The sequence below is a fragment of the Pongo pygmaeus genome, chromosome 1 (assembly GCF_028885625.2).
Source record: "Pongo pygmaeus isolate AG05252 chromosome 1, NHGRI_mPonPyg2-v2.0_pri, whole genome shotgun sequence".
Lineage (NCBI taxonomy): Eukaryota > Metazoa > Chordata > Mammalia > Primates > Hominidae > Pongo > Pongo pygmaeus.
In genome coordinates, this window is record NC_072373.2 from 46,258,435 (window position 1) to 46,284,587 (window position 26,153).

Below are 26,153 nucleotides of genomic sequence, written 5' to 3' on the forward strand. Positions count from 1 at the left end.
TTGTTTTGTTTTTTTTAATAAAGTTTTTTTGTTTGTTTGTTTGTTTTTGTTTTTGAGATGGAGTCTTGCTCTGTCGCCCAGGCTGGAGCGCAGTGGCGCGATCTCGGCTCACTGCAAGCTCCGCCCCCCAGGTTCACGCCATTCTCCCGCCTCAGCCTCGCGAGTAGCTGGGACTACAGGCGCCCGCCACCACGCCCGGCTAATTTTTTGTATTTTTAGTAGAGATGGGGTTTCACCGTGTTAGCCAAGATGGTCTCGATCTCCTGACCTCGTGATCCGCCCGTCTCGGCCTCCCAAAGTGCTGGAATTACAGGCTTCAGCCACCGCGCCCAGCCTTAAATAAAGTTTTATTGGAACACAGTCATGCTCTTGGGTCAGTATTCTCCCGGCTGCTTTCCTGCTACAAGGGCCATGTTGAGTAGTTGCATACAGAATGAGAGCAGCTGATCAGAAAGCGTACAATTTTATAGAAGAAAGTTTGGTCTACCTAACCCAAGACCAACAAAACAAAAATGAATTACCTAGGACTAAGTGGAATAAGAATTGGTTTCACTATGATCGATATTATATTTTAATTAATATCAGAAAAAAATCTGCTTACTCTATCTCTCATTCTCAATTTAACATATTATACCTACACAAACTGGAGTAAGGCACTCTTTTTAAAAAGATTTTAATAATATATTTTATTTGACCCAATATACCCACAATATTAACGTTTCAACATGTAGTCAATCTACAAATTATTAGTGAGATAGCTAACCTTTTTTTTTCCAACCTATGTCTTCAAATCCAGTGTTGGTTTTTATATGTACAGCACATGGGAGCACTCTTTAAATGTCACTTCGTCCCAATTGAACTTTCAAATTTCAAAAGGAAAAAAAATCCCATGGGAAATCTTAATATAGATTATAAACTAACATATCATTAGGACAATTTTAAAAGAAGAAAAAAACCCTACATTTCCTGGCAGGCTAGGAATATTAACAAATACGGCAATCTTAAAGAAAATAGCACTGATAAAATACTTCATACATAAAAGCAATTTCTTCCTAGCCCTAAGGGCTTTACAAAGCCTCCGGACAGAAGTTCACTGTACAGCCTGATCAGATTATAATGACCTGTATTGATTGGACTTGTCTACAGAACAGTACTGATAACTCCCGCAGCCCTTGTTACAATCTTGTGTTTAATGTTGGGGTGTCTTAGGCCTCAGAAGCAGGCCTTAGACAATAAAAATATACTCTAAGCTTTCCCCTTCTCTGGTCATAAAGAATTCCCCTGACCTACCTTGTCAGATTGTAGGTCCTAAGACCCCTGTTTTAAAAGAGAGTCTGCCCAGCTCCCTGGAGGAAGGAATGTTGTGTACAGGCCAATAAGAATCTGAACAGACAGCCCTTGCTGGGTTTCCCTATTGCGTCTATTAGTATTAGACCACACCCGTCTTGTCCAATCACATTTTTACATGGTTGTCAATCATGACTACCCAATGAAGTCTCCATAAAGGCCCATGATGACTGAGTACAGGGCACTTCCAGGTAGCTGAGCATGTGGAGGTTCCTGGAGAGTGGCACCCCCAGGGAGGGCATGGACGCTCCAAGCCCCTTCCCCATACCTTGCCCTGTGTATCTCAGCATCTGTGTACTTTGTAATATCTTTTATAATGCACCGGTAAATGTGTTTCCCTGAGTTCTGTGAACCTCTCTAACAAATTAAACCTAAAGAGGTGAATGTGGGAACCCCAACTTGAAGCTGGTCGGTCAAAAGTTCCAGAGGCCAGACTTGTGGTTGGTGCCTGAAGGGGCGGCAGTCTTGTAGGACTGAGCCCTCAACCTGTGAGATCTGATGCTCTCTGCAGGCTGAGAGCATCAGAATTGAACTGGAGGACACTCAGCTGGTGTCCATTGCAAATGCTTGCTTGGTGATGGGGAGAGACCCACACATTTGGTGGCAGAAGTCTCCTGTGTTGATGGTGGTCATTGTGTTGAGTGAGAGAACAGAACAAGCACAGTTTATGTTTTTTCCTCTTATCAGTGCTTTCACAAGTTCCTTTACTTTTTATGATCAAATATCCTATGTTATAAATTTGAGGGGAAAATTGGAACCAAACAAATTAATATAGCTTATTCACTTCTAGAAAGAATGAATGTTTATGATCATGTTATTTATATAGATCCAATGAGAATCTGTCCTTTTTCTTACCAGAAAATAATTGGATACTGACCATGCCAAAATTCCATTTAATTAGGTATGTGTTAAAGAAAAAAATTATCCAATGCCACTTGTTGAAGTGTGTAAGGATGTCTTTATCCAAGATCATTATGACAGGTACAGGAACCAGGGCAATGGGATCTTGCAGTTGCGGGGAGAGATTGGGCTCAACTCTAAATACAGCATGGGCAGGTGGAAACCAGTAGCTAAGGACCAGGGGGTCAGTGGACAGAAGTTACTAAGAGGAAACAGGAGTAAGGGGGATCCTGGCTAAACAGACCTAACAGGATTCTTGCTGCAGACAGGCCAGGGTGATCAGATATCCCCTGGGGCATGATGAAGGACAAGGAACCTGGTCAGATGTCAAGGGTGTCAGATGTTGAGGATAGGGTGTTCTTGCTAAATTGACTTAGCAGGGCTCTTTGCTAAAACTGGATTTTACAAGGAAGTGCACAGATGGGCCTAGGAGAAGATTCAGAAGCCTGACTGAAATTTGACCAAGCAAAGAATTTTTGCTATATGATAAGCCATTATTAAGGAATAAAGACTACATTTCACATGTGGAAATGACACCTATGAAGTCCTCTAGAAAACTCTGGTATGGCTTTAGAAATGATGAAATTCCAGCCTTAGAGGTAGTAAAATAAATAAATAAATAAAACCTACATTTCCTGGCAGTCTAGGAATATTAACACATATGGGAATCTTAGAGAAAATGGTGCTGATATAAAACTTCACACATAAAAGTAATTTCTTCCCAGCCCTAGGAGCTTTACAAAGCCTCCAGATAGAAGTTCACTGTAAAGCATTAATATCATGTGGCTCTGGTTTCGCTAGCCATACAAAAAGAAAGTATTTATTTCATCAACACCTCCTGTTATGTCAATAGAAATAAATTTTGGTCAAATAAAACAAAATATCAATTTGATGATGCTGCATCAGGAAGTTATTAAGCAACATATACGGTTAAACCCATGCCTCAATGGCAAGGACTTGCCCACAAGGAAGGAAAATCCGTAGACGCAAAGCCCAACTCTTTACTCTGCTGGCTTCATTCATGACCAAGTACCACTGCGGGGTGGGGATGGGGATAATTTGCATCTGGAGATAAGCCAAAAATAATAGGTTATCCTGACTGGTTTAAGACTTCAAAATAATAAGCCTTGGCTATTTCCCATAAATTTGGATTCCCAGCTGGGTGTGGTTGCACACACCATTGATCCCAGCACTTTGGGAGGCTGAGGCAGGAGGATGGCTTGAGCCCAGAAGGTCGAGGCTGCAGTGAGCCCAGATCACGCCACTGCACTCCAGCCTGGGTGACAGAGTGAGACTCTGTCTCAAAAAGAAAAAAAATTCCCTGACAAAAACAATTTCATCCCTGATTTTTGCTATGCTGATAAGTGAAGATGTGTTGTAAAAATGATGCTGATCTCCACCAAACATGATAAACTTGGGTCATTTTTTTTCCCCCTTCAAATACTTGTTGCGTTTTGCATTTGACGAGCCAGTCATTCTGAAATCTGACTTGCTTCTGCTTTTCACAAGCAACTGTTTTCTTCTCTAAGTGTTTCTGCCTCTGAGTCTTCAACAGCTTCTACTGTGTGCCAGTACCATCACCAAGCTGAGGATTTGGAGATGATTTGAATTCCTGCCTGGCAGAAGTCCACCCTCTGGAGGAAGAGACTACTTGTAAAAGAGAGAATTCTCCTCAAGTATTTGGTGGGGCATCAACACCACCTCTGTTTGCTCTGACAAGCCATGCAAAATGAAGGAATCCTCAAAACCACTGTGCCCAAGGGGCCAACCCAGGCTCCCAGGAACTTGTTTTCTGAATGGTGGTAATGTCCACCCTCTGGCTCCTGATCCAGCCTCATCTTGTGCCTCCCTCGAGCTCCCTCCCGCTAATTCCATGCCTCAACCACTCTTGAATTCTTCTGGTTCCTGGAACATAACAGCCTCTTCCTGCCCCAGGTTTTTGCACAATTTTTTTTGTGTGTAGGGATGGTAGGCATGGGGCAGACTAACACCTGCCCTTCCTTTGTAATACATTACTTGTTTTTCTTTGTTTAATGTCCATCTTCTTTGCCAGACTGTATGCTTCATGAGGACAGGGACTGCCTCTCTGTTCCCATTCACCTTTCTGTCTACCGTCTACCTCAGTGCAAAGCAACTAGTCTAGTACACTTGCTTAATAAGCATTGGTTGAACACTATCAGTGTACTGTGGGGCCTAGAAATGTTTGATTAGGGAAATTAAGTCAGGAAGCTTGTTTTGTGGTTTTATGGCACCTCCTGGGTCAGTTCTTCACAGGGTAACAAAAACTATTGAATGAGATGAAATTTTGAGAACATCAGGGTTTAAACTCAAAATATAAGAGTGTGAAGTTATGCACCATTTTGAGATAATTTGTTCATTTATTCAACGAGTACTTTACTGAGCATCCACACACAACATATAAAATTATAACTGAGTCAGGTGTTAAGGAGAGAGGTACAAAGTGCCCTGACAGCCCTATAGCGGGTTTTCTGTCACCTGGAGACTGCCTTTTCCGCAGACAAGGTGCCTGCTGAGCTGCAATCTGAAGGATGAGGAAGAATAAAGCAGTCAAAGAAGAGCAGTGTTAGGCCGCAGTTCTCCATCCGCAGTTCTCCATCTGCAATTCTCCATGGGTAGCCTGCATTTCCTGCACAGCTTATGGGCAGAGGCACTGGCTTCTTTGTTCTAGGCAATCTTTTTAGTGATTTTTTACAGCAAACAGCCTTGGAAGATAGAAATAGTGTCCCCCTCCAGACCAAAAGGCAGATTTGTTTACTGTCCAGTAATAAAGATAATGTCTCCCTTATCTTGGGCTGGCCAAGGTGAGGAAGGCTTACTGCTCATCATGAAAGATTTGGGTTCCTTCAACTAGGGATTCCTCTGCTGTGATGTAACTCATTGCATTCAAGGCATCTACCTGGGCTCCTCCAGCACTGCCCTTGTGAGACTTGGGGGCTAAGGGGAACTGACCCAAACATGAAGTTCATGCTGCTTGCTGTGCCATGGATAATAAAGTCCTTTGTCTCTTACCTAGGAGTCTCATGTCTTCTGCCAACATCCACGAAACTGTAGCTATCTCATTAATTTGCAAGTAGCATAAAATCTCAGATCTTTCATCGTTATTTACAGGCAAGTGGATGTCACATATAAAGGCCCTGTGGCGGGAGTCAGTAGAGCAAATATAAGGATTTAAAAGAAGACATATAAGCATGAGTGGAATATAGGGAGTGTGGGGGTCACAGCCTGTAATAAGGCTGGGAGGTGGTGAGACTATGAGACCCTTGGCCAATCCTGCTAACACAGGCCCGGGGGTATCTTGGCCATTTGTTGTTACAAAGCTGCCTTCAGGCAGAGCATGTGGAATTAATAAACTGAGCTTGAGGGAGCATAGGACAAGGCTTGGGCCAATCTAAGCCTATGAAACAATTTTTAACAAAGGGAGATAGTGAAAATAGGAGGTGTTTTCTTAACATCCTGTGCTCTGTGATGAAAAATTTTGCATCTGCATGTCACTTCATAATATCACTATTAGAAATTAGAAGTCCTCCTCTCAGTGCCCCAAATGAACAAGAAGAAGCTATCATTGACTGTCATTGCTGTCAATCATCTTGGGTACAAAAGGAGGCAGTCATCTTAAAAAGGAAAAGTGATGCCCCTTTAGTATTCACCAAGCGTGATTCTGGACAAGCCACTTTTTGTCTACCTCTCTTACAACGAAGGGAAGGCACTGGCTGAGTTTTAAAGGAAGAGAAAGGGAGAGAGGGAGAGAAGAGGGAGAGAGGAGAGAGATCTCACCAAGAGAGAGCTGCAAAATCAGCCTGGAAAAATTCGAGTATTACCTAACATTAGTGAAAAATAAAGGTACTTTCTTGAGAAGCCCTCAGACCCATTCTGGCTCTTGGAGTTCTGAACTTTTCACTCACTGCCTATTAATTAATGTTAAGCCTGCAAAGAATGGAGTTGTCCTGGATATTTGGCCAAAAAAAAAAAAGTATCCACAAACAGGGACGTAATCAGGCAGAGAGCCTCATTAAGAAGTTTTGTTCTTGTCCTAGGAGTGATGAGAGATCACTGAAGGATTTAGAGAGGGGCCGTATCATCAGGCTTGTGTTCCAAAGCCTCACTGAGAGAGCCGGGGAGCTGACTGATGTGAGATGCTCAGTGCAGTTGCCCCATAGGGCCTGTATTTCCTCCATGGTGCCTCACTGCAGCACCGAGCTTGCAAAAGATCTTCTCTCTTTATGGGAATTTCAAAACAGAAGCAAAATAGCACCAGGGCTTAAAGCATTCTTGGGAATTTCCCCGTCTTTCCCTCTAAATAATCAGCATGTAAATTGCAAAAAAAAAAAAAAAAAAAAAAAAAAGCAGACATGGGCCCAAAAGGGAGTGCTCAGTTTCAGGCTCTTTGCTTTCCTTCCTCCCAAGACTCTCTGGCCCTTACCCAGCCTGAAGACAGAAAGTGTGAGGGGGAGGGTAGGAGGGTAGGTCAAGCAGGGCAATGCTGAGCCTGGGAAGAAAACAACAGCCTTGTTTAGGGCACTGTGGCTTACGTAACTAAATTGTGCCCAGCTTCCACCTGGCCAGGGGCCTGGAGTGAATGCTGAAGATGCAAAGGTAGAGGCTGCCAGAAAAGCCAGGAAATTGCTGGCAAGAAAGGCCAGTGGTGGGGTGCAGGAGTGGGAGGGAGGCTGGGAAATGCGGCTGAGTCACATCTCCGGAAGCCCCCCATCATCACCCTAGTGGCTCTTCTGCTGGCAGGTGCCTCATGAAGACCTGACCCAAGTTTTCAAAACTCTGCAGTTTCTCAACCCTCCTCTGGTAATCCATAGTACTCCCCCGCCTCCACTTGCCAGCCTCGTGATTCCTTCATTGACACATAGCTCAGTTCCCATAAAAGGGCTGGTTTGCCACGTGGGGCAGTGGAGGGGGACAGGTATATAAAGGAAGTACAGGGCCTGGGGAAGAGTCCCTGTCTAGGTAGCTGGCACCAGGAGCCGTGGGCAAGGGAAGAGGCCACACCCTGCCCTGCTCTGCTGCAGCCAGAATGGGTGTGAAGGCGGCTCAAACAGGTATCTGGGCTAGCCAAGGTCAATCCATCAGAGTTGTGGGTTTTCAGGCCCAGACAGCCCGCAGAGCCATCTGCCTGCTGGGTGAGGGACTAAGGGAGTGGGGAGAGGGGGAGGGGAAGCAGAGCCAGGAGAGGGACTGAGGCTGCAACCAAGAGGCAGGGAGGGAGGGGGGGTCTCAGTTGCTTGGGGGAGGGAGCAGGGTGGAAGGGCAGGATGCACTTGCAGGGGTCTGATCCTGGATTTCTCTTCAGGCTTTGTGGTCCTGGTGCTGCTCCAGTGCTGTGAGTAATCCCTCCACCTCCACTTTAAGTCCAGAGGTGTGGCGAGGGCACAGGGCAGATGTGGAGGAGGTCTTAGCTCCAGGGGAACACTTTGCCAGTTTCTTCTGTGCTTGCAATGGCTTCGAAATATTCACGTTTGCTAAACCGGAGTGAGGAGTATATGGATGTTTATTTTACTATACTCTTCAGTATATGTGAAAATTCTCAAAATAAGAAACTTTAAAAGGTCCTGGTTCAGTGAAGGCTTTGACTAACAGCCCCTGGGAGCCACTAGTACAGTTGCCCAGTAGCTGCTTGGATGAGTGATGCCCACATTGTTTGCAGCAGGAGAAACAGAATTAGAGGTGAGGAAGGACTTCCTGGTCCATTGTGATATTGTGCCCCAGCTTGGGGGACATGCCGAGGGAGCACAGGACTGCCATTCCGGGTGGGTTACAAGTTAGAGGCACTCTCACCAGGAGGCAGAGAAAGGTGGGCCAGAGTCCCTCATGGATGAAGGACCTCACTGCAGGTCACTAAAGGTGCCAGCCTGAAAGCCAGGGCCATCTGTGACACAGTCTATCTTGGGCCTTCCCCTCCCACAAAGCCACTGCTTCCAGGAAGCCTGCTGTGCTGGCACCAAGTCCCATTTCACCCTTATTCACCAGCTCCTACCCTTCCCCCACACAGTGCCTGTAGCACTGTATTCATCCCCTGCATTTGATCTTTTCTAAGCATTTTCAGAATAGGCCTTATTTTCACCAGTCAGAGAACTCCCCAGAGGCAGGGGGACCTGAACCAGCTCCTTTCATTTAAGAATTCTGACTTTGCTCACAATCTGCACCCCACTCCTCCCTACCCACCCCCACACCCCATTGGTGCTCAGCTCTGGGCTCAGCCTGAGGTCTCTTGCCGAATCTCGGCCCAGGCCCCACCCCGGACTTCTCCTTCAGGCTCTGCATACAAACTGGTCTGCTACTACACCAGCTGGTCCCAGTACCGGGAAGGCGATGGGAGCTGCTTCCCAGATGCCATTGACCGCTTCTTGTGTACCCACATCATCTACAGCTTTGCCAATATAAGCAACGATCACATCGACACCTGGGAGTGGAATGATGTGACGCTCTACGGCATGCTCAACACACTCAAGAACAGGTTGGGCCAGGGCTGGCCAGGAGAGGAGGGACCAGCTGGGCTGGTCCCAGGGCAGGGCAACCCCACTCAGGAGGATGGGCGAGGCCCCACCCTACTCACCTATGGTTGGAGAATTAGAGGGGCTTGGCTTAAATGGATGGAGGGGATGACCGTAGGTGCTGGGCAATATTTGAGGTGACGAGAGACTGTAGACGGAAGCGCAGCTGAGCCCCTCTGGGAGAGGGGAACCCTCTCCTGCCCCTAACGTGCTCTCCAGGGAGCATGGAAAATGAGCAAGACTCTACATTGCCATACTCTGTCTTCTCCACTGCGGAAAACAAAAATGGGCAGCAGACCTCAGAGTAACTCCCATGAAGCCTGTGACCCCTCAGAGCTCCACCACTATGAATCTCTGTGGGATTCCCATGATGTCCTATGGGAGGACATCAGCAGCCTAACCCAGCCTCTCACCCAAAGCAGGAAACCTACTATGGCCTCTCAGACATGGGGCCACCCGGTGTCATGACAACCTCATTCCACCCCTGCCCTCCCCACCTCCCTGTGCCCCACAGGAACCCCAACCTGAAGACTCTCCTGTCTGTGGGAGGATGGAACTTTGGGTCTCAAAGGTAGGAGCCTCTCCCCAGGGGCAGGACGGCAGAGGATGATGGTATAGGAGTGAGGAGCTTGGGTCTCCCCCACCCACTGTATGGATGTTCCAGGGGCTCCAGACTGGTTAGGTACACGGCCTACCTGGTTGTCAGGGGCCTGCCTGATGTGTAGCAAAGAAAGCAGAGCCCAGAGAGGGAGTGGGACTTGCCAAGAGTCACACAGCAAGTTAACAATGGATCTCCCGATTCCCTGCCGATGCTCTATTTGCTACCTCACAGGCCCGAAAATATGGGACTTCTGGGGCTACCGCCATTAGCGCTGGAAAGAGAGAGATGGAAACCAATGGGGAAATTAAAGAGTGGGGAGACCCTGGGAGGAGTCTTCGGATTAGGTGGGGTTGGAGCAGGGCTTGAAATGGGGGTGGGTATGGCCATCGTTGGCACCCATGTGCTGGGTGCTCTCTCTGTGTCCAGCACCCTGTCTCCCCATGATCCCATGTTGTCCTCACAACAGCACGGTGAGCTGTTATAATTGTCCCCATTTTACAACCTTTCACAGTGGCTGGCTAGTAAGTGATAGAGCCAGACTTGGAAACCTGGAATGCCTGGCTCTAAGGCACATGCATGCCTGGAGGCGACCCCTGTCCCAATCATGCCCTCCCAGAGCTGTGTGGCCTCAGGATCCCAGCTCTGCAGGTCCTGGAAACCCCACCAGAGGCCCAAGGCACCTAGCATATCAGTGCTGAGCACGCTACGGGGCTGATTTTGGTCCTAGATTTTCCAAGATAGCCTCCAACACCCAGAGTCGTCGGACTTTCATCAAGTCAGTACCGCCATTTCTGCGCACCCATGGCTTTGATGGGCTGGACCTTGCCTGGCTCTACCCTGGACAGAGAGATAAGCAGCATTTTACCACCCTAATCAAGGTGCTGGTCAGGTCAGGGACAGGCAGGGAGGCGGGCAGGCATGAGGGAATGGGGTGGGCTAGAAGGCGGCGTCAACTGCTGTCCTCCTGAGGACAGGTAAAAAGGGACTTCAGCCTCGGGGCAGTGTCCTGGGACCCTGTGCCCTGAAGATCTCACATAGCAAGGAAGGCTTCTTGTGACCATGGTGGGAGGTGGGAGTGGGGTTCTAAGAGGTGGAAGGTTGTGACTGAGCGGAGCACCCACTTAGCACTACCCACTTAGTGCAATGCCCATTGTCCACCCTTCGATCCCATACTGATGCCACCCATACCCAGCATGCACTGTGTCCAGCAGCTCTCAGCTCTGCCTGGGGGCAGCCCAAGCATCTCCAGTTACCAGGGGCAGAAGGAGAGTCTAAACAAATTGTTCACAATACCAACAGAAATCACTTTAACTTTGGGATTTCATATACCAGCTAGAACAAAGCACAGACTGAAAGGCAAATGTCTCCCAAAGTTGTCTGCGGGCCAATAGGGGTCCCGATGCTCCCTCCAGGACAGGGAGTAATTGAGTGCTGATGGGTATGCACGGGTTTGGGGACAAGATTAGTCAGTTTTTTAGGAAAAGGATGGGTGACCTGAGGATGGGACCACTGATGAGCCACTTTATCACTTCCACTAGGCCCCAGGCAGGTTAGGGAGTATAGCAAATGGGATGCACAAGAGACCTAGGCCCCCCTCGATGAGTCTACCTCTCATGCCACTTGAGACCCTTTCTCTCACCTGCCTGTCTCCCATCTAGGAAATGAAGGCTGAATTTATAAAGGAAGCCCAGCCAGGGAAAAAGCAGCTCCTGCTCAGCGCCGCAGTGTCTGCGGGGAAGGTCACCATTGACAGCAGCTATGACATTGCCGAGATATCCCAGTGAGTCTCCTGCCCCAGGCAGCCTCCCCAGAACCTCTGCCAACACTCCTGTTTCCCTGCCACCCCCAGCCCTAGCACTCCATGTAGACTGAGGACACTGGGCTTCCAGTCCCAGTTCTTCCAAAGCCTTGATGTGTGACCTTGAGCAAGTCACTTCCCTGCCCTGTGCCTCAGTTTCCCCATCTGTCAAATGAGGCATAACAATCCTTCCCTTTCCTTTTTCACTTGGGCTGTTGCTGAGCAGTTGAGAGAGCTGCTATGAAAGTATTTTGGAAAGGGAAGTGGAGAAAGCTATTCAATCTCTCCAGCTATTGCAGAGTATTTTCTCCACACCAGGCTGAGCAGAGTGCTGGGCCCTGGAGAGGCCGCACAGCAGCCTCTTTCTAGAGCGCTGGGGAGTCCTCAAGGCTCTCTCACACACACAGGCCTCCCCCTTTCCTGTTGGCCCCACGCCTCATCCTCACCCCACCCCTCATGCCTGTGAGGAACAAGGAACAGCCAAGCAGCCTCATCTCTCCTGAGAGCAAAGCCATGGGTCTTGGAAAACCCAGGAGTAAGGAACAAAGACTCTTCAAAATGACTTCAGAGCTTTCTTTAGGATCCCAGGGAGGTGTAAACTCAGTGCTTAATTAAATGGATTCTTTAGAGGGTGGGAAACAGGTGGCTGTCAACCATTTGCCCCACATATCCATATTCTTGCAATCCATCCCCAGTGGGCTCACCGGTGCAGGTGTGCAAAACCTCCTCCCACCCCAGTCATATTAGGTTCAGGTCATCCTTTGGTCCTGCTCTTTCCCCACCAGGCTGTCTGTTGATGCTACTTTTAATCTGCTTTCACTAAGATAAGCCTGGCAGAAGTGGTGGGGGTAAGGTGGGATGGAGGCCAGCTCCCAAATGTGTGCTGGGCATAACAGAAGACCCATTCTTGACTGAAGTGCCCTTGTGGGACCCTGAGCCCGTGCCCTGGAGTGGCACAGGAAGGTGTGCCAGCAATGGGGACCAAGGTCACTGGGGACTGCTGGGTTTCAGGCTAGTGGCCTGTCTGGCTGCTGTCTGCTTCCCTCGTTCACATCCTGCTGGAGCCTTAAATGGGAGCCCAAAAACTTTTCTTTCTTTTTTTTTTTTTTTGAGACAAAATCTCACTCTGTTGCCCAGGCTGGAGTGCAGTGGCACAACCTCTGCCGCCCGGGTTCAAGCGATTCTCCTGCCTCAGCCTCCCGAGTAGCTGGGATTACAGGTGCCTGCCACCACGCCTGGCTAATTTTTGTAGTTTGAGTAACGATGGGGTTTCACCATCTTGGCCAGGCTGGTCTTGAACTCCTGACCTCATGATCCACCCGCCTCAGCCTCCCGAAGTGCTGGGATTCCAGGTGTGAGCCACCACGCCCGGCCTAAAGCTTTTCTATTAATAATTTCCTGCCTCACCCTCCATCCCCTTCCTCCTCAGACACCTGGATTTCATTAGCATCATGACCTACGATTTTCATGGAGCCTGGCGAGGGACCACAGGCCATCACAGTCCCCTGTTCCGAGGCCAGGAGGATGCAAGTCCTGACAGATTCAGCAACACTGTGAGTTCCCAGAAGGAGGGAGGGAGGGCCAGGAGTGGGCTGCAAGACCTGCCATCTGCCAGTGCTCACACACCAACCCTCTAGTCCTCAGTACAGTCCTGCAAGAGGGGGGTTATGAGGCCCATTCCACAGATAAGGAAACTGAGGCCCAAAGTCTGGGCGTGCTCCATTGCTCTGGGAAGGTGATCTGCAGGGTAAATGGAGTGAGGGCAGGGGGCTGAATGGGGAGAGGCTGGGAGCCGAGGAGGTAGGAGTCATTGTGCCCCCAGAGCCAACCACCTGATTTCTGCATCTGTCAAATAGTAATAGTCCCTTCCTATGCCTCAAAGGATTTTTTTCAAGAATAAAACTGTAAAATTCACTTTAAAGTGACATGATCAGTTCCCAGAGGGACTGGGGAATCCCCAGTGTACCATATACCAATAACCCCTGCTAAGGCAGCAGTATTGATTGCTCAACCTTCCGCACCTGCGCACTAACTGCTCACGTTGTTCCCACCCTACCCCACCCAGGACTATGCTGTGGGGTACATGTTGAGGCTGGAGGCTCCTGCCAGTAAGCTGGTGATGGGCATCCCCACCTTCGGGAGGAGCTTCACTCTGGCTTCTTCTGTGACTGGTGTTGGAGCCCCAATCTCAGGACCAGGAATTCCAGGCCGGTTCACCAAGGAGGCAGGGACCCTTGCCTACTATGAGGTAATGAAGTTAGGGGAGAAGGTAGGATTCCCCCACACCACCAGCAGCCCTGGGGAAGATGATTCCCCACCACATTCTTGCTTTTTCTCCTTTGGGAATAAAGAAAATGTCCGGTTGCCCCAGCATGCCTGAGGAAGTGGAAGGGAGAGGTTAGGACATTTGTTGCTGAAAGTCTCCAGCAGGTACAGGCACATGGGCCTGCACCACTAGGCCCCTGGGATATCCCTCTGGCTATGGGGCTGAGGTCTTCCTTCCAGCCCAGGAAAGAGCAGAGGTCAAGAGGCAGATTTTTTGTTTCACTCTAGCCTCTGCTACTCTGTGTGGCCTTGGGCCTGTCCTCAGTGTCAACCAGCAGGCCTCACATCTCTGTTTAAATGGAAGAAGCTGAAGAGGGCCAAGGCAGCCACCATCTCTGGGACATTTGCATCTGTTTTATGCGGCCTGCAGACCCTGGAGAGAGTGAGGCTGCAGGATGGAGCAGGAGCCAAAAGAGATTTGAGGAGTGGTGTCTCCTGGTGACCTGCAAGGTCTCGGCACGACTCCCCACACTACCTTTCCCCTGTTATCTGCTCAGATCTGTGACTTCCTCCGCGGAGCCACAGTCCATAGAATCCTCGGCCAGCAGGTCCCCTATGCAACCAAGGGCAACCAGTGGGTAGGATACGACGACCAGGAAAGCGTCAAAAGCAAGGTAGGCTTCCCCAAGGCCACGCCTCAGGACAAAGAGAAAGAAGGAGGCCCCGCTCCCAGCAGCCAGATTCCTGTCCCTTGCACTGAGGGCTGGGCTGGGCTCACAGAGCACATGTGCCCTGTACACACACTGGGTCAGGGAACCCAGCCCTGCTCCTCTGGGCCTCCCCTGCCAGGTGCAGTACCTGAAGGAAAGGCAGCTGGCGGGCGCCATGGTATGGGCCCTGGACCTGGATGACTTCCAGGGTTCCTTCTGCGGCCAGGATCTACGATTCCCTCTCACCAATGCCATCAAGGATGCACTCGCTGCAACTTAGCCCTCTGTTCTTCTGCACACAGCACGAGGGCCAAGGATGCCCTGTCCCCCTCTGGCTCCAGCTGGCCAGGAGCCTGATCACCTGCCCTGCTGAGTCCCAGGCTGAGCCTCAGTCTCCGTCCCTTGGAGCCTATGCAGAGGGCCACAACACACAGATTTGAGCTCAGCCCTGGTGGACAGGGAGGTAGGGATGGGGCTGTGGGGATAGTGAGGCATCGCAATGTAAGACTCGGGATTAGTACACACTTGTTGATTAATGGAAGTGTTTACAGACCCCCAAGCCTGGCAAGGGAATTTCTTTAACTCCCTGCCCCCCAGCCCTCCTTATCAAAGGACACCATTTTGGCAAGCTCTATCACCAAGTAGCCAAACATCCTACAAGACACAGTGACCATACTAATTATACCCTCTGCAAAGCCCAGCTTGAAACCTTCACTTACGAATGTAATCATGTCCCCTATCCTACTTCCCCTTCCTAATTCCACAGCTGCTCAATAAAGTACAAGAGCTTAACAGTGTATTGGTGCTTTGCTTTGGTCTATCTTTGAGCACCCACTAGACCCATTGGACTCACCTCCCCCATCTCTTCTGGATTCCTTCCTCTGAGGCTTGGGACCCCTGAGCTTACAGAGATGAGGCCACCATGTCCTCTGCCTAGCCGCAGAGAGCCCCAGTGGGAGGCCAGCGTCCTCAGATTCACCTGCCTTGGATTTAACCCAAGCATGGCTGATGGCCTTCCAAATATTAAAGTCATTGCCATCCAGATTTCTAAATTAAATTCCCTGTTGAAAGAAACGTTTTCTGTTTCCTGAAGGCTAGCAGGCCCTGGGAAAGACGGCTTTTCATCCCAACACTCCATCTCTTCTGATCCATGGGAAGGTGGTGGGAGCAAATCACAGGACCAGGTTAGAAAGCCCTGAACCCTGGACCCTCAGGGCCAGCAGGAAATGCAGGTGTCATCTCATGCACCCTCCTGCCTCTTGGGACTGGAGTCCCTGCAGAGTGCTTGAGAGATGGCCCTCCAGCCTCCCAGTGATGGGCAGCTGATTACCTTGGAAGCAACCCATTCCATGGCTGGGCTGAAATCTCTCAACAGTCCTAGTGCTGGGCTTAGCCCTTTGTTCTGCTCACCCCTCCCCTAACACTCATCCCTCCACCCATTCAGAGATCAAAGTACCTCTGCTCAAGCTGGCCTGAGATAGGAGGTCGGGAGGATGTGATGGGGTGACTCAGAAGAATAGACAGATTTTCAGCCTTTATGAGGTGGAGATGCTTTCATCAGGCTTCTGTTGAATTCCCAGGGCCCCAGGAATACCTCTATCCAAAAAGACTCCAGATACTCACCCCAAAACTAAAGAGAATTGATTTGTGGATTCTCTGATGTTTGGATTATCTGTGACTTAGGATAATCACAAATTGGCCTGATGGTTTGTGACTCCAGTTTGAAGTGGAGGGAAGGAGGAAATATCTGAAATCTGAACCAGCTGGAGCTGGGCAGATGCTACTGACCCCAAGGTCGCAGCCCTGCTGAAGGTGAAGAAAACAAGGACTCAGCAAGGCGTGGGGTGGGGTGTGGGGAGGGGGTACCTGGCATTTCACCTCTGGCTGGTGGGGCCAAGTATTCCTTAATCTCTGCCACTGCCCACCCCACCACACAGGGATCTTTGAAACCCCAGGGCTGCAAGCCCTTGTGGGCAGCCAACCACCCTCCCCTGGGGCCACCCTTCCCCCAGCCTGGGACAGGCTCTCCGGGGCTGACTCAGTGTCCTGTGGAGTTAGTCACATTCGCTTATAGCTGCAGAGTCAGAGGCCAAGGATGGAGATCGGGTCTCCAGGACCCGCTCCCTGCCTGGCAAGACGTGGAGTCGCCTAGCAGAGGGCGAGGGCATCCAGGGAGGGCCAGATCCAGAGGCTCCCAGGCCCTGCACTGCCACTCCCCAGCAGAGACAGCAGGGTTGAGAGGCAGCCACACCCTGGTGTCCCCAGTCCCCAGGAAAGGGAAGAGCATGCATGCTGCTGAGGGCCCTGAATAAATCACGTTTACTTATTTTTAAATTGTGAGCACATCTTACATGCTAAAGAGTGCATAAATGTATCTGTTTAATTTGAAGAATAACTATGTAGTAAGAACCTGTGTAACCACCACCCAGGTCAGGAAAGGAAACCTCATCCACGGATGCACCTTGAAGAAGAGAGCCTGGTGTTGACTGCATTTGGATTTAATGTAGATGAGACAGATCAGACGCACCATTTCTGTGTGCCTTGCTCTTCTGCTCATCACTGGGTCTGTGAGTAGCTGAAGTTGCTCATTTGACCCCATATTTTGCTTTACAGTTGCATAAACACTCCACAGTTATTTATCCATCCTACTGTTGAGGGACAGCTGTTTTCCCCCACATTTCAACAATTACAAATAACATTACCATGAATCTTCTTCTCCATGTCTCCTGGGGCATGTGTGGGTGTTACATGAGCGGCACGGCTGGGTCACGGAGTAGGCACCTCATCCATTTTACTAGGCACTAGTAAAACTCTCACATTTTCCAGAGTGACTGCTCCAATACCAGCAATAAAAGTTCTTAATGTTCTCCCTCCTTCCTGACACATGGCATTTTCTGGCTTTCCAGTGATTCCCAGTCGTAACATTTCATTGAACAAATGAATCAACGACTAGAAATCTGGCCATATCTGCCTCCTTTGGCACACTGAGAAAGCCCATGCCTACAGCCTGCTTGGAAGAGTCTAGAAGCTTCAGAGTGCTCTCCTCCACTAGGGCATCTTCCAGATCTGCCTACGACTGCACCCCACCCCGAAGGGCGAGGGGTTCTCTGTAATAGGTGGAAAACTGAGGCCCACAGCAGGCATCAGGGGAGACTAGCTCCTTACCAGCCACCCAACTGAAACAGGAGCCAGGAGACTTAGTGCCCCTTCCTGGGGTTCCAATGCTGGAGGACCAGCCTCTGAGCAGCTCCACCCTCAGCATCTCAATTCCCTCCCTCTCTAGGGCCCTCAGCCTCACACAGCACGGGCGAGAGTCCCTGGGAACTGTGGGAGCCCAGGGAATGTGGACTGCAGAGACAAAGCTGGGAGTGCTCACAAGGAAGACTGTCCCAAACTGTCAGGGCCCCAGCACCCAGTCTGAGAAGCTCTGGGCACAAGTGGCCCCGTAGACGCCAGACACACAGAGCCTGAGCTGGGCTCATTCTCCAGATAGAAGTTCTTCCTCCCGTTGCCCTGACACCTGGCACGCGGCCTGCTCGATGTCCCATCTAACCCATCTGCGCCCTCCCCCAGCTGGGCATCAGCACCCTGGCTGTTGAAGGCCAGTCGGGGTGATGGATGAGGGAGTGACTCCTCAAGGGGCCCTTGTGGTTCCTCCCCCAGAGCTATTCCTGGCCTGGGCGCCTCTCCACCCTCCAGTCCTCCTGCTTGACCTGACCCCACAGCTGGGAATCGTTTGCTGGGGGTGGGGCAGCCCCTGACTATATAAGCCTGGACCTAGGTGTCCCAGGCACCCTAGAGGCCCAGGCCCCCCAAAGGCTGACCCCTGCACACTCCAGCCTGGCCCCCCAGCCAGTCCAGCAATGATGGAAAAAAACACCTCCGAGGGCCCTGCCTGCAGTCCAGAGGAGACCACATCTGAATCTGCCAAGGTGCCCACCGCAGAGCCTCCCGGAGAAGTGGCAGTATCAGAGTCCACTGGGGAAGAGCAGGTGCCCAAGCCGCAGGCCCCTGCCCCACAGGCCCCCGCAGCCTCCACAGCCACTAAGTCTGCACCCCCAAGTGAAGGTGATTGAAGGTGGGGCAGGGGGAGGAGGGAGGCAGGCATGTCAGGGGTGGAGGGGAGCTCTTGGCCATGAACTTCTTCATCTCCCCAGATGTCCCCAGTGCCCCACTGCTGCTGACCCTGGAGGATGTGAGCAACAGCTCCGTGACTGTGAGCTGGGAGCCCCCAGAGAGGCTGGGGAGGCTGGGCCTCCAGGGCTACGTCCTGGAGCTCTGCAGAGAGGGAGGTGAGTGCTGAGCTAAGTCTTGCATACACCCAGGGGAGGGTGTCATGGAGGGCTGCAGGGACAAGTGCGCAGGCCCTGTGGTTGGTCAGTCTGGGAGAGATACAGAAGGAGGGGATGCGAGCAGTGGGCTCCCCAACCCACCCACCTGCCCTTTCTTGCTCCACCAGCAGGAGAGCAAGAAAGGGTAGGTGGGTGGGTTGAGGGGCTCCTTTGTCCTCAGCTCCAAGGAGCCTCTGAGTAAGGGAAGGGTAACGGGACACTGGGTTCTCCTTTGGCAAGAAGGGAAGGAAGTGCTAAGTCTCAGAGGACCCCGAAGTGTAGGAAGTGGAGAGGGAGGAGCTGGAGGGGGGAATGCTAGCATAAGAGACAGTGAGGAGAAAGCAGGAATGGGGTGGGGGTGTGGGGGCCACATCCCTGCTGCCACTGTCCCCCTCCATGGCCCAAGTCCAGCCTGGCCTCTGCCTCTGCCCCTACCTTGCTGTGTAACTTTGCAAATGTGTCCAACCCTCTCTGGGCTTCAACAACCTCATCTCTGGCCACAATTTCAGGGCTCTAACATCAGATGTCTTTGATGCCATTTGACAAGGAGTCAGGGAAGGCAAACAAGGGGAAAATGAGGCCCAGAGAGGGAGGCTGATTTCCCCAGATCACCAGCAGGAAAAGAAGCCCCATGGAGAGGGGTGCCTGTGGCCACACTGCAAAGCCCTCACACTCTCTCCATCCCTTTAGCCTTGGAGTGGGTGCCTGTGAGTGCCCGACCCATGATGGTGACCCAGCAGACCGTGCGGAACCTGGCTCTGGGAGACAAGTTCCTCCTACGCGTGTCTGCAGTGAGTTCCGCGGGGGCTGGCCCGCCGGCCATGCTGGACCAGCCCATCCACATCCGAGAAAACATAGGTAAAGCCCATCCTGGCCTTCAGCTCCCCAGCCCTTCCCAAACACCTTATCTAATGGAGAAACTGAGGCCCTCAGGTAGAGGGAACCAGGCAGTCATTTCCCCCGTCCCACGCTCACATGCACAAGCCACACGCTATCACCATCTTGCCTTAAGAAAGTTCCAGGTTCCTTAGCAGCAAGGGGCCTCTGGAGGTCTAAGAAGCCATTTCCCTGAGTGGTCTAGCCCCCATGCCTTGAGAAAGGGGCTCAGAAACAAAAGGTCAAGTTCCCTGGGTCACCTGCTCAATGCTAAGAGTCCATCTGTTCTTTCTCCCATCTAATCTCAATCTCTCCAGTGGCCATAAATGCTCATTTTCTGCCCATTTCCTGTGGCCTGGGTTCCAGATTCTCTCAAAGGTCTTGAAACAGAGAGAAGGCCCTGCTTGCCCCTTGTTCCACCATGGCCCTAGTGGAAAGAAAAAGAGGGTCTGCAAAAGGCCCATGAAGACTTCTCCGTTGCAGAGGGCATACCTCACTGGGGCCCCGCCGGCCAGCTGCCATCCCCATTGCTAATATTTCTATTTGCAAGGTGCATTAGCCTCAATCCTCCCCTCGCTCCCCTCCCAGAGCTCATCGGGTTTCAGTCTGTTAATGACAGTGAGTCATTTGGTCTGATCTGAGGTCTCTGGGGACAGCACAGTCCCCCAGGGTGAGGAGAGACACAGGCAGGCAGGTGGCTTGAGGCCTTCTCCACCTTCCTTCTTGCTCCTGGGGGATGCATGGTTTCTGGTAGCTCTAGACAAGGCCTCCAGAAGGAGAGGGGATCCACAGAAGGGGTCAAGTCTGCATTCAAAAAGAAATGCTCAGCTCTGAGGCCTGAGAGACATGGGAACCATGGGGTTAGGGAGCTTAGATTCATAGACTATCGAGGCCCAAGGAGATCCCAAGGAGCCCAGGGCATCCCTTGAGGTCACCCAGCCTTTTATTGGCAGTCCCAGAGTCTGATGCCTACACAGGACCACTGATGCCCCACTGCACTGCAGAGCATCTTCTCTGGTGGCACCCAAAACCCAAGCCTCCCAACCCTAATTCCCAGCCTTTGGCTCTAGGTAAGATGTGGCCCCACCAGGCAGCTGCAGTATGGCAGTGTCTACTCTAGTCCTGGAGGTGCCAGGAAGGCCTCTTGGTTGGGTGGGTGCTGGGCTTTCCCCAGGGAACCAGGGAGCTCTCAGCCCCTGAGGCCCAGCATTGATAGACCCAGCCAGACTCAGCGCCCACTTCTCCATTCAAATTCGTCTGGCAGGAGAGAAGGGGATTTCCTGGAGAGAAGAGGGAGAGGAGGCTGTGAACAAGCGGGGAACAGCCAGGCTTGTCACAGGGCAGAGTGGGGGCCCTGTCCAGGATCCTTGGCTGCTCAGCTGTCTCTCCTTGGCCACCTGGAGCTGCCAAGCATTCTTGACCCCCTGCAGCTGTCCCTAGAGCATTCCATGCCTGAGCTCCCACAGCCAAGTGCCCACTCAGCTAATCCTCAGAGACACCGTGTTCCTTCTCACTGTCTCATCCTCCTCCGCCCTGTGTGCCACCAACCAACTGCTGCCACCTGTTTGCTGCTGAGGAGCCTCAGTCATGGCCCCAGCACCCACCCCGGGGGACAGGGGTGGTGGCCACTTCAGCTTCCCTTAGAATGCCCAGGGGCTTCAGTGGTTGCCCCTGACCAGATGAGGGTCAGAAGGTCATTCCTTAGCATAGCAGGCGGCTGAAATAGGACTTCAGGAAGGACTTCCCGGCTCTGAGACAAACAGATTATGGGAGGGTGACAGAGGAAGAAGGGGGGATACCTGCCCTGGCTTCACTTAGGAAGGGAAAGATCCTAAACCACTCAATAGGGCCTGGAGACAGAGGAATGGACAAACAGGGTTTCACAAGGGCTTCTCTGAAAGTCCTGGGCTTGTGGAGGGCGGGGGATATTAGAGCAGGAAGACAGCAGTGGCCTCCCCTTCCTAGAAGTGCAGCCTGACAGGTGCAGCACCTGCTCCCCAGCAGGGGGAGACAGAGAGTCAGCTGGGGCCCATCTGGTGCTTGGGAATGCCTGGGCTGCAGGGCAAATCCCATCCTGGCAGAGTCGAGGCGCCAAGGGAGTGCCCAGGATGCTTACCAGTTCACACTATGGAGGCGCTGACCTCCTGAAACCTCCCGCTCCCTTAAGGGATTTGGGCCCCTAGGCCTCAGGAGTGAGAGCTTCACCCTTCCTGCAAGGAGGGACCCCACGGCAGCCAGGCACACCCAGGACCCTCCTCCCAGCCAGCATCCCTCACCAGCTGTCCCCTGCCCCACCTCAGAAACCCCAATCAGCCACCCCACTGCACTGCTAAGCCCAGACTCTTGCTTTGATCCAGAGGCCCCCAAGATCCGTGTCCCCCGCCACCTCCGTCAGACCTACATCCGCCAGGTGGGAGAGACGGTCAACCTGCAAATCCCCTTCCAGGTGGGTATTCCCCCCACCAAGGGTAAGAGCCTGGGTGGGAACCAGGGCCCCCATTTAAGGGGAGCCTGGGAGATGGCAGGATCTCCAAGGGTCCGGCCTAGACCCAGCGAGACGGCCTTATCCTCCCGCAATCATGCACATGACTCATCGGTGATTTTCAGCCTGGGGATGGGCAGGTGGGCCCCCAGAGCAGGCTGGACACCTGGAAGATGTAGCTCTGGGCAGCACCTGTGGCTCCAGCCTCTGCTGCCCCTGCTGAGAAGGGCCAATGGGACAGGCTTCCCCGAGAACAGCTCCAGAGACTCCTGGAGTTAAGCAGGTGTGGGGACTCTGGCACCTCCCTACACTCACCCTGGGGGCTCCTTCCTGCCAGGGGAAGCCTAAGCCTCAAGCCAAATGGACCCACAACGGCCATGCCCTGGACAGCCAGCGGGTGAGCGTGCGCACCGGGGACCAGGACTCCATCCTCTTCATTCGCTCAGCCCAGCGCTCTGACTCTGGCCGCTACGAGCTCACCGTGTGCGTGGAAGACCTGGAGGCCAAGGCAGTCATTGACATCCTGGTGATTGGTATGGAGCCAGGGGAACAGTGCTGCCTCACGGGGGACCTGGAGTCCCCGACCTCCTATCCCAGAGCTGATGGCTGATGGGAGCAGGCCAAGGGAGTGTGGCAGGAGCCAAATTTTGGGTGTGGGGGCTCTGTGGCCAGCCTGGCCCTCACACTCACTTCCCCTCGCACTCTGGACCTACAGAGAAACCTGGACCCCCCAGCGGCATCCGGCTCCTGGACGTCTGGGGCTGCAATGCTGCTCTTCAGTGGACGCCACCCCAGGACACAGGCAACACAGAGCTCCTGGGCTACACGGTGCAGAAGGCAGACAAAAAGACAGGGGTGAGGCTGGCTGAGGCAAAGTGGGGTTGGGGTACGAAGTGGTCAACGTGGTGGGGAAGGCCCATCCCACTGAGTCTAGGGACCGAGTCTAGGGATCGAGTTCTGGTCTGCCCACTGCTAACCTGACTCCCTGGGAGGCCCTTAGCAAGACTCTTCCTCTCTGGACCTCAGATGCCTCCTGAAGACTGTGAAGAGGGCTGGCCCGGGCTGTCTGAAGCCTTTCAAGTTCTGGAGCCACGCTTCTCAAATCTTAATGTCCACATGAGTCACCTGGGGAGCTTGCTAAGAGGCAGAGTCTGACTCAGTAGGTCCAGGGTGGGGGCTGAGGGCCTGCATTTCTAAGACGTTTCCAGGTGATGCTGAAGTGGCACATCCATGGGCCACACTTGGCGCACGAAGGCTCTGGGATTCTCTGAGGACCCTACAGAAGTCACCTGAGGGACCCAGGGGCCCCTTCTTCCAATTCATTGTCCCTGAGGCCCAAAGCTGGATGGTTCAGCATCCCAGGGTTGGGGGCATGGAATGAGTTCCTGTGAGGAGAGGGCTCCAGGGTAAGCAGGGAGGGTGAGGACAGGGGTGAGAAATGAGGGTGACACCCGGGGCCCTGCAGCAATGGTTCACAGTGCTGGAGCGCTACCACCCAACCACCTGCACCATCTCTGACCTCATCATCGGCAACTCGTACTCCTTCCGGGTCTTCTCAGAAAACCTGTGTGGACTCAGCGCCTCGGCCACCGTCACCAAGGAGCTCGCCCACATCCAGAAGGCAGGTGGGTTTGGGCCTGGAGCTGGCTGTGCTAACTCTCTCCCTGTCCCTGCCTCTTCCTTGGCATCTCTGCACCCCTCTCTCTGGGTTTCTTCTGGGCCCCTGCCCCTGGAACACTTGCTGTCCCCTCACTCCACAGCTATGCGTACACACACACGGAGTGGCTGTGAAGTAGTGAAAGTGGTTGGCTGATTTTAACACATCAGAGCAAATCCACACAAATGAAAGATGCCCCTTTGGAGGCTGTGTACTTATTCCAAAGAGGTGTGTGGCTGCCAGCATCACAGCAGCCGCCGAGTCTCAGGCAGTGAGTGTCCGAAGGGAATCTAAAGGGTGACCTGTGCATGGTTGGGTAGTGTGCTAAAAAGGGTGAGTTTGCTAAAACAAGCCTCCCAACCCTAATACATACCACATAGATGGACAAGAGAGATAGGAGTATTTACTGTCTCCACACAGGCACCTGACCCTTTTGCGTCAAATGTTAAACCCCGGGCCCTTTTCCCTGTCCCTTGTGTGCCCCAAGGCCCTCTCCGACCCACAGTCTGTGTGGGTTCCAGAAGGCAAACTTTTTTAACACTAGCCTGAACTGCACAGAATTAGGAAGAAATTTTTGTTTAAAAAAGGAAAGCCAGTCAAGTCTCCAACGACAAACACAAAGGAAACCCAGCATCTCTGAGTTGCTAGCATCCACCTTCTGCCAAGATGCTCTCATCTCTGGTTTTTCCACCTTCTCGTCTCTACTCATCACCCTGACCCACCCAGCTACAGTCTCAGCTTTCTCTGCCTCTTTGAGATTGTCCAAGTTCCCGCAAATAAGCCGTGACTTGCTATCCATAGATCTTGGATCATAGTCAGTCCTAACAGGTCTCCTTCACTCCTGTAAGCTCAGATTCACCCGACTTTCTCCCCTGAACCCAGATATTGCTGCCAAACCTAAAGGGTTTATTGAGCGAGACTTCTCAGAAGCCCCCTCATTCACCCAGCCACTGGCTGACCACACCTCCACCCCTGGCTACAGCACCCAGCTGTTCTGCAGTGTCCGAGCTTCACCCAAGGTGAGGGTCCAGGCCCTGTCGTGCCTGGGCTGGTGGGGGCAGGTGGGGACAGCAGGGCTGAGGAATCCTCCAGGCGTCCACACCTAAGCCTGGGGATAGCCATTGGGGGCCCCGCCCCAGTCCACACCTCCCCAGCTGTCTTCTGACCATGCCTCCCAGCCCAAGATCATCTGGATGAAAAACAAGATGGAGATCCAGGGCAACCCCAAATACCGCGCCCTTTCTGAGCAAGGCGTCTGCACCCTGGAGATCCGGAAACCCAGCCCGTTTGATTCTGGGGTCTACACCTGCAAGGCCATCAATGTGCTAGGGGAGGCATCTGTGGACTGCCGGCTGGAGGTCAAAGGTGAGAGTTTGAGGATGGGAGAACAGGAGTAAGCACCTCTCTGGAGCTGGACTAGAGGCAGCAGAGAGCTTAAAATCAAGGCAGAAGAGAAGGGGTACTAAGATTGGGGTCAGGTTGTGCCGATTACTTTCCAAGCAGGAGGGTGGACAGGTGTAGAAGAGGGTGTGTAACCGTGAAACTTGCTAGTTCCCCGCCACTTCCCCCAAGCTCTAACTGCAGCATCTCTTCCAGCCTCAGCCACGCACTGAAGAGCCACGGGAGGAGGCTGTGATGAGGAACCAGGTAAATGGCTTGACCCACCCCCTCTGTTACCTCTGCGGGCAGCACAGAAGCGGAGAGGAGGCCGGGAGCAGGGGGTTGGGGTGAGAAGGGAAGGTGGTGGTCAGCTCTGGGTACAAACTTGTGGACACAGGCAACTAGCACGCATGTCCAGAGACTCACAGTGACGTTGCAGGGCCAGGCGATGCCAGTGTCGCCTGGAAGGGGTGTGATTCTGTGGACCGCCACACGACCAGAGTCTACTTCCGGCTCTGAGTGACCTTCAGCAAGGGTGTTCTCTTTGGACACATTCTCTCATCCGAAAACTGGGGATAACAACCTTTCCTTGCCTTCCTTCCCCTGGTAGCTCTGAGGCTCTGCATGTGTACGGAAGTATCTAGAACTGCAGTGGGCAGAGCTCAGACTTGGGCATTGCGCCTGAGGGAGGGAGGCCTGGTGAGGAAGAGGGTGCTGCTCCCCCTCCCCGCTCTGCACCTCTCTGACCTGCAGCCGAGCTCTGCTCACACCAGGGGCTCAGGAAGCATGTCCTCCTCCAGGTGCTGCAGGCCTGAGGGGCCAGGTCCGCCAGGCCCACAGTCAAACTCCAGAGATGCCCAAGACCCCCGCTTCCATAGCGACGGCTGATGGAACCGCCCCTGGTACCTGCTGGCCTCCCTCCCCCAGAGGCTGGTGTCCAGAACTCAGGAATGGGCCTGGTAGGCCCCAGGCCAGACTAACTGGGCTCAAGGGGTGCTGGAAGGCACAGAGATTGGAGTGCCCTGCGGAGTTGCACACTAGGTGGGAAGCATTCAAATAAAGATGCGTGGTGTTACAGTGCGGGGCCTCTGTGCCAGTGAGCGACATCATGTAGGGGGAGGCGCTGTGTCACAAGGAGGGGGGGTGTCTGAATGTTTCACCATGAGGGGGTCTCCAGATATGTCACCAAGAGGAAGATGCCAGTGGGAGAGGTCTCAGGATGTCATGGCTGGGGCGGGGAGGTGGAGGGATGGGGGGTGTTCTGGACCTGTGAGTTTTCAGGATC

The 26,153-nt window shown here is 52.5% G+C and overlaps 2 protein-coding genes across 7 annotated transcripts; both read left to right on the forward strand.

Annotated features, from left to right (window-relative positions):
• Positions 1–7,159: 7,159 nt before the first annotated feature.
• Positions 7,160–14,939, forward strand: CHI3L1 (chitinase 3 like 1). Its single transcript, XM_054457185.2, has 10 exons — positions 7,160–7,316; positions 7,568–7,597; positions 8,530–8,731; positions 9,283–9,339; positions 10,097–10,247; positions 11,028–11,149; positions 12,597–12,720; positions 13,233–13,415; positions 13,990–14,106; positions 14,282–14,939. The coding sequence occupies exons 1-10, from the start codon at positions 7,292–7,294 to the stop codon at positions 14,420–14,422; spliced, it is 1,152 nt and encodes a 383-aa protein (XP_054313160.1). The 5' UTR covers positions 7,160–7,291; the 3' UTR covers positions 14,423–14,939.
• A 55-nt stretch (positions 14,940–14,994) lies between these two features.
• Positions 14,995–25,948, forward strand: MYBPH (myosin binding protein H). Of its 6 annotated transcripts, XM_054457141.1 has the most exons (14): positions 14,995–15,326; positions 15,826–15,954; positions 16,572–16,709; positions 18,030–18,210; positions 18,300–18,434; positions 19,164–19,331; positions 21,707–21,795; positions 22,169–22,364; positions 22,547–22,686; positions 23,297–23,456; positions 24,371–24,507; positions 24,667–24,853; positions 25,085–25,135; positions 25,669–25,730. In XM_054457141.1, exons 3-13 carry the CDS (start codon positions 16,650–16,652, stop codon positions 25,099–25,101), a joined length of 1,470 nt encoding a protein of 489 aa, XP_054313116.1. In that variant the 5' UTR covers positions 14,995–15,326; positions 15,826–15,954; positions 16,572–16,649; the 3' UTR covers positions 25,102–25,135; positions 25,669–25,730. The 6 variants fall into 6 exon arrangements, with proteins under 6 accessions (XP_054313116.1, XP_054313107.1, XP_054313125.1 ...); XM_054457132.1 differs by lacking the exon at positions 25,669–25,730 and having other exon boundaries at positions 25,085–25,147; XM_054457150.1 differs by lacking the exons at positions 15,826–15,954; positions 25,669–25,730 and having other exon boundaries at positions 25,085–25,147.
• The last annotated feature ends 205 nt before the right edge of the window (positions 25,949–26,153 follow it).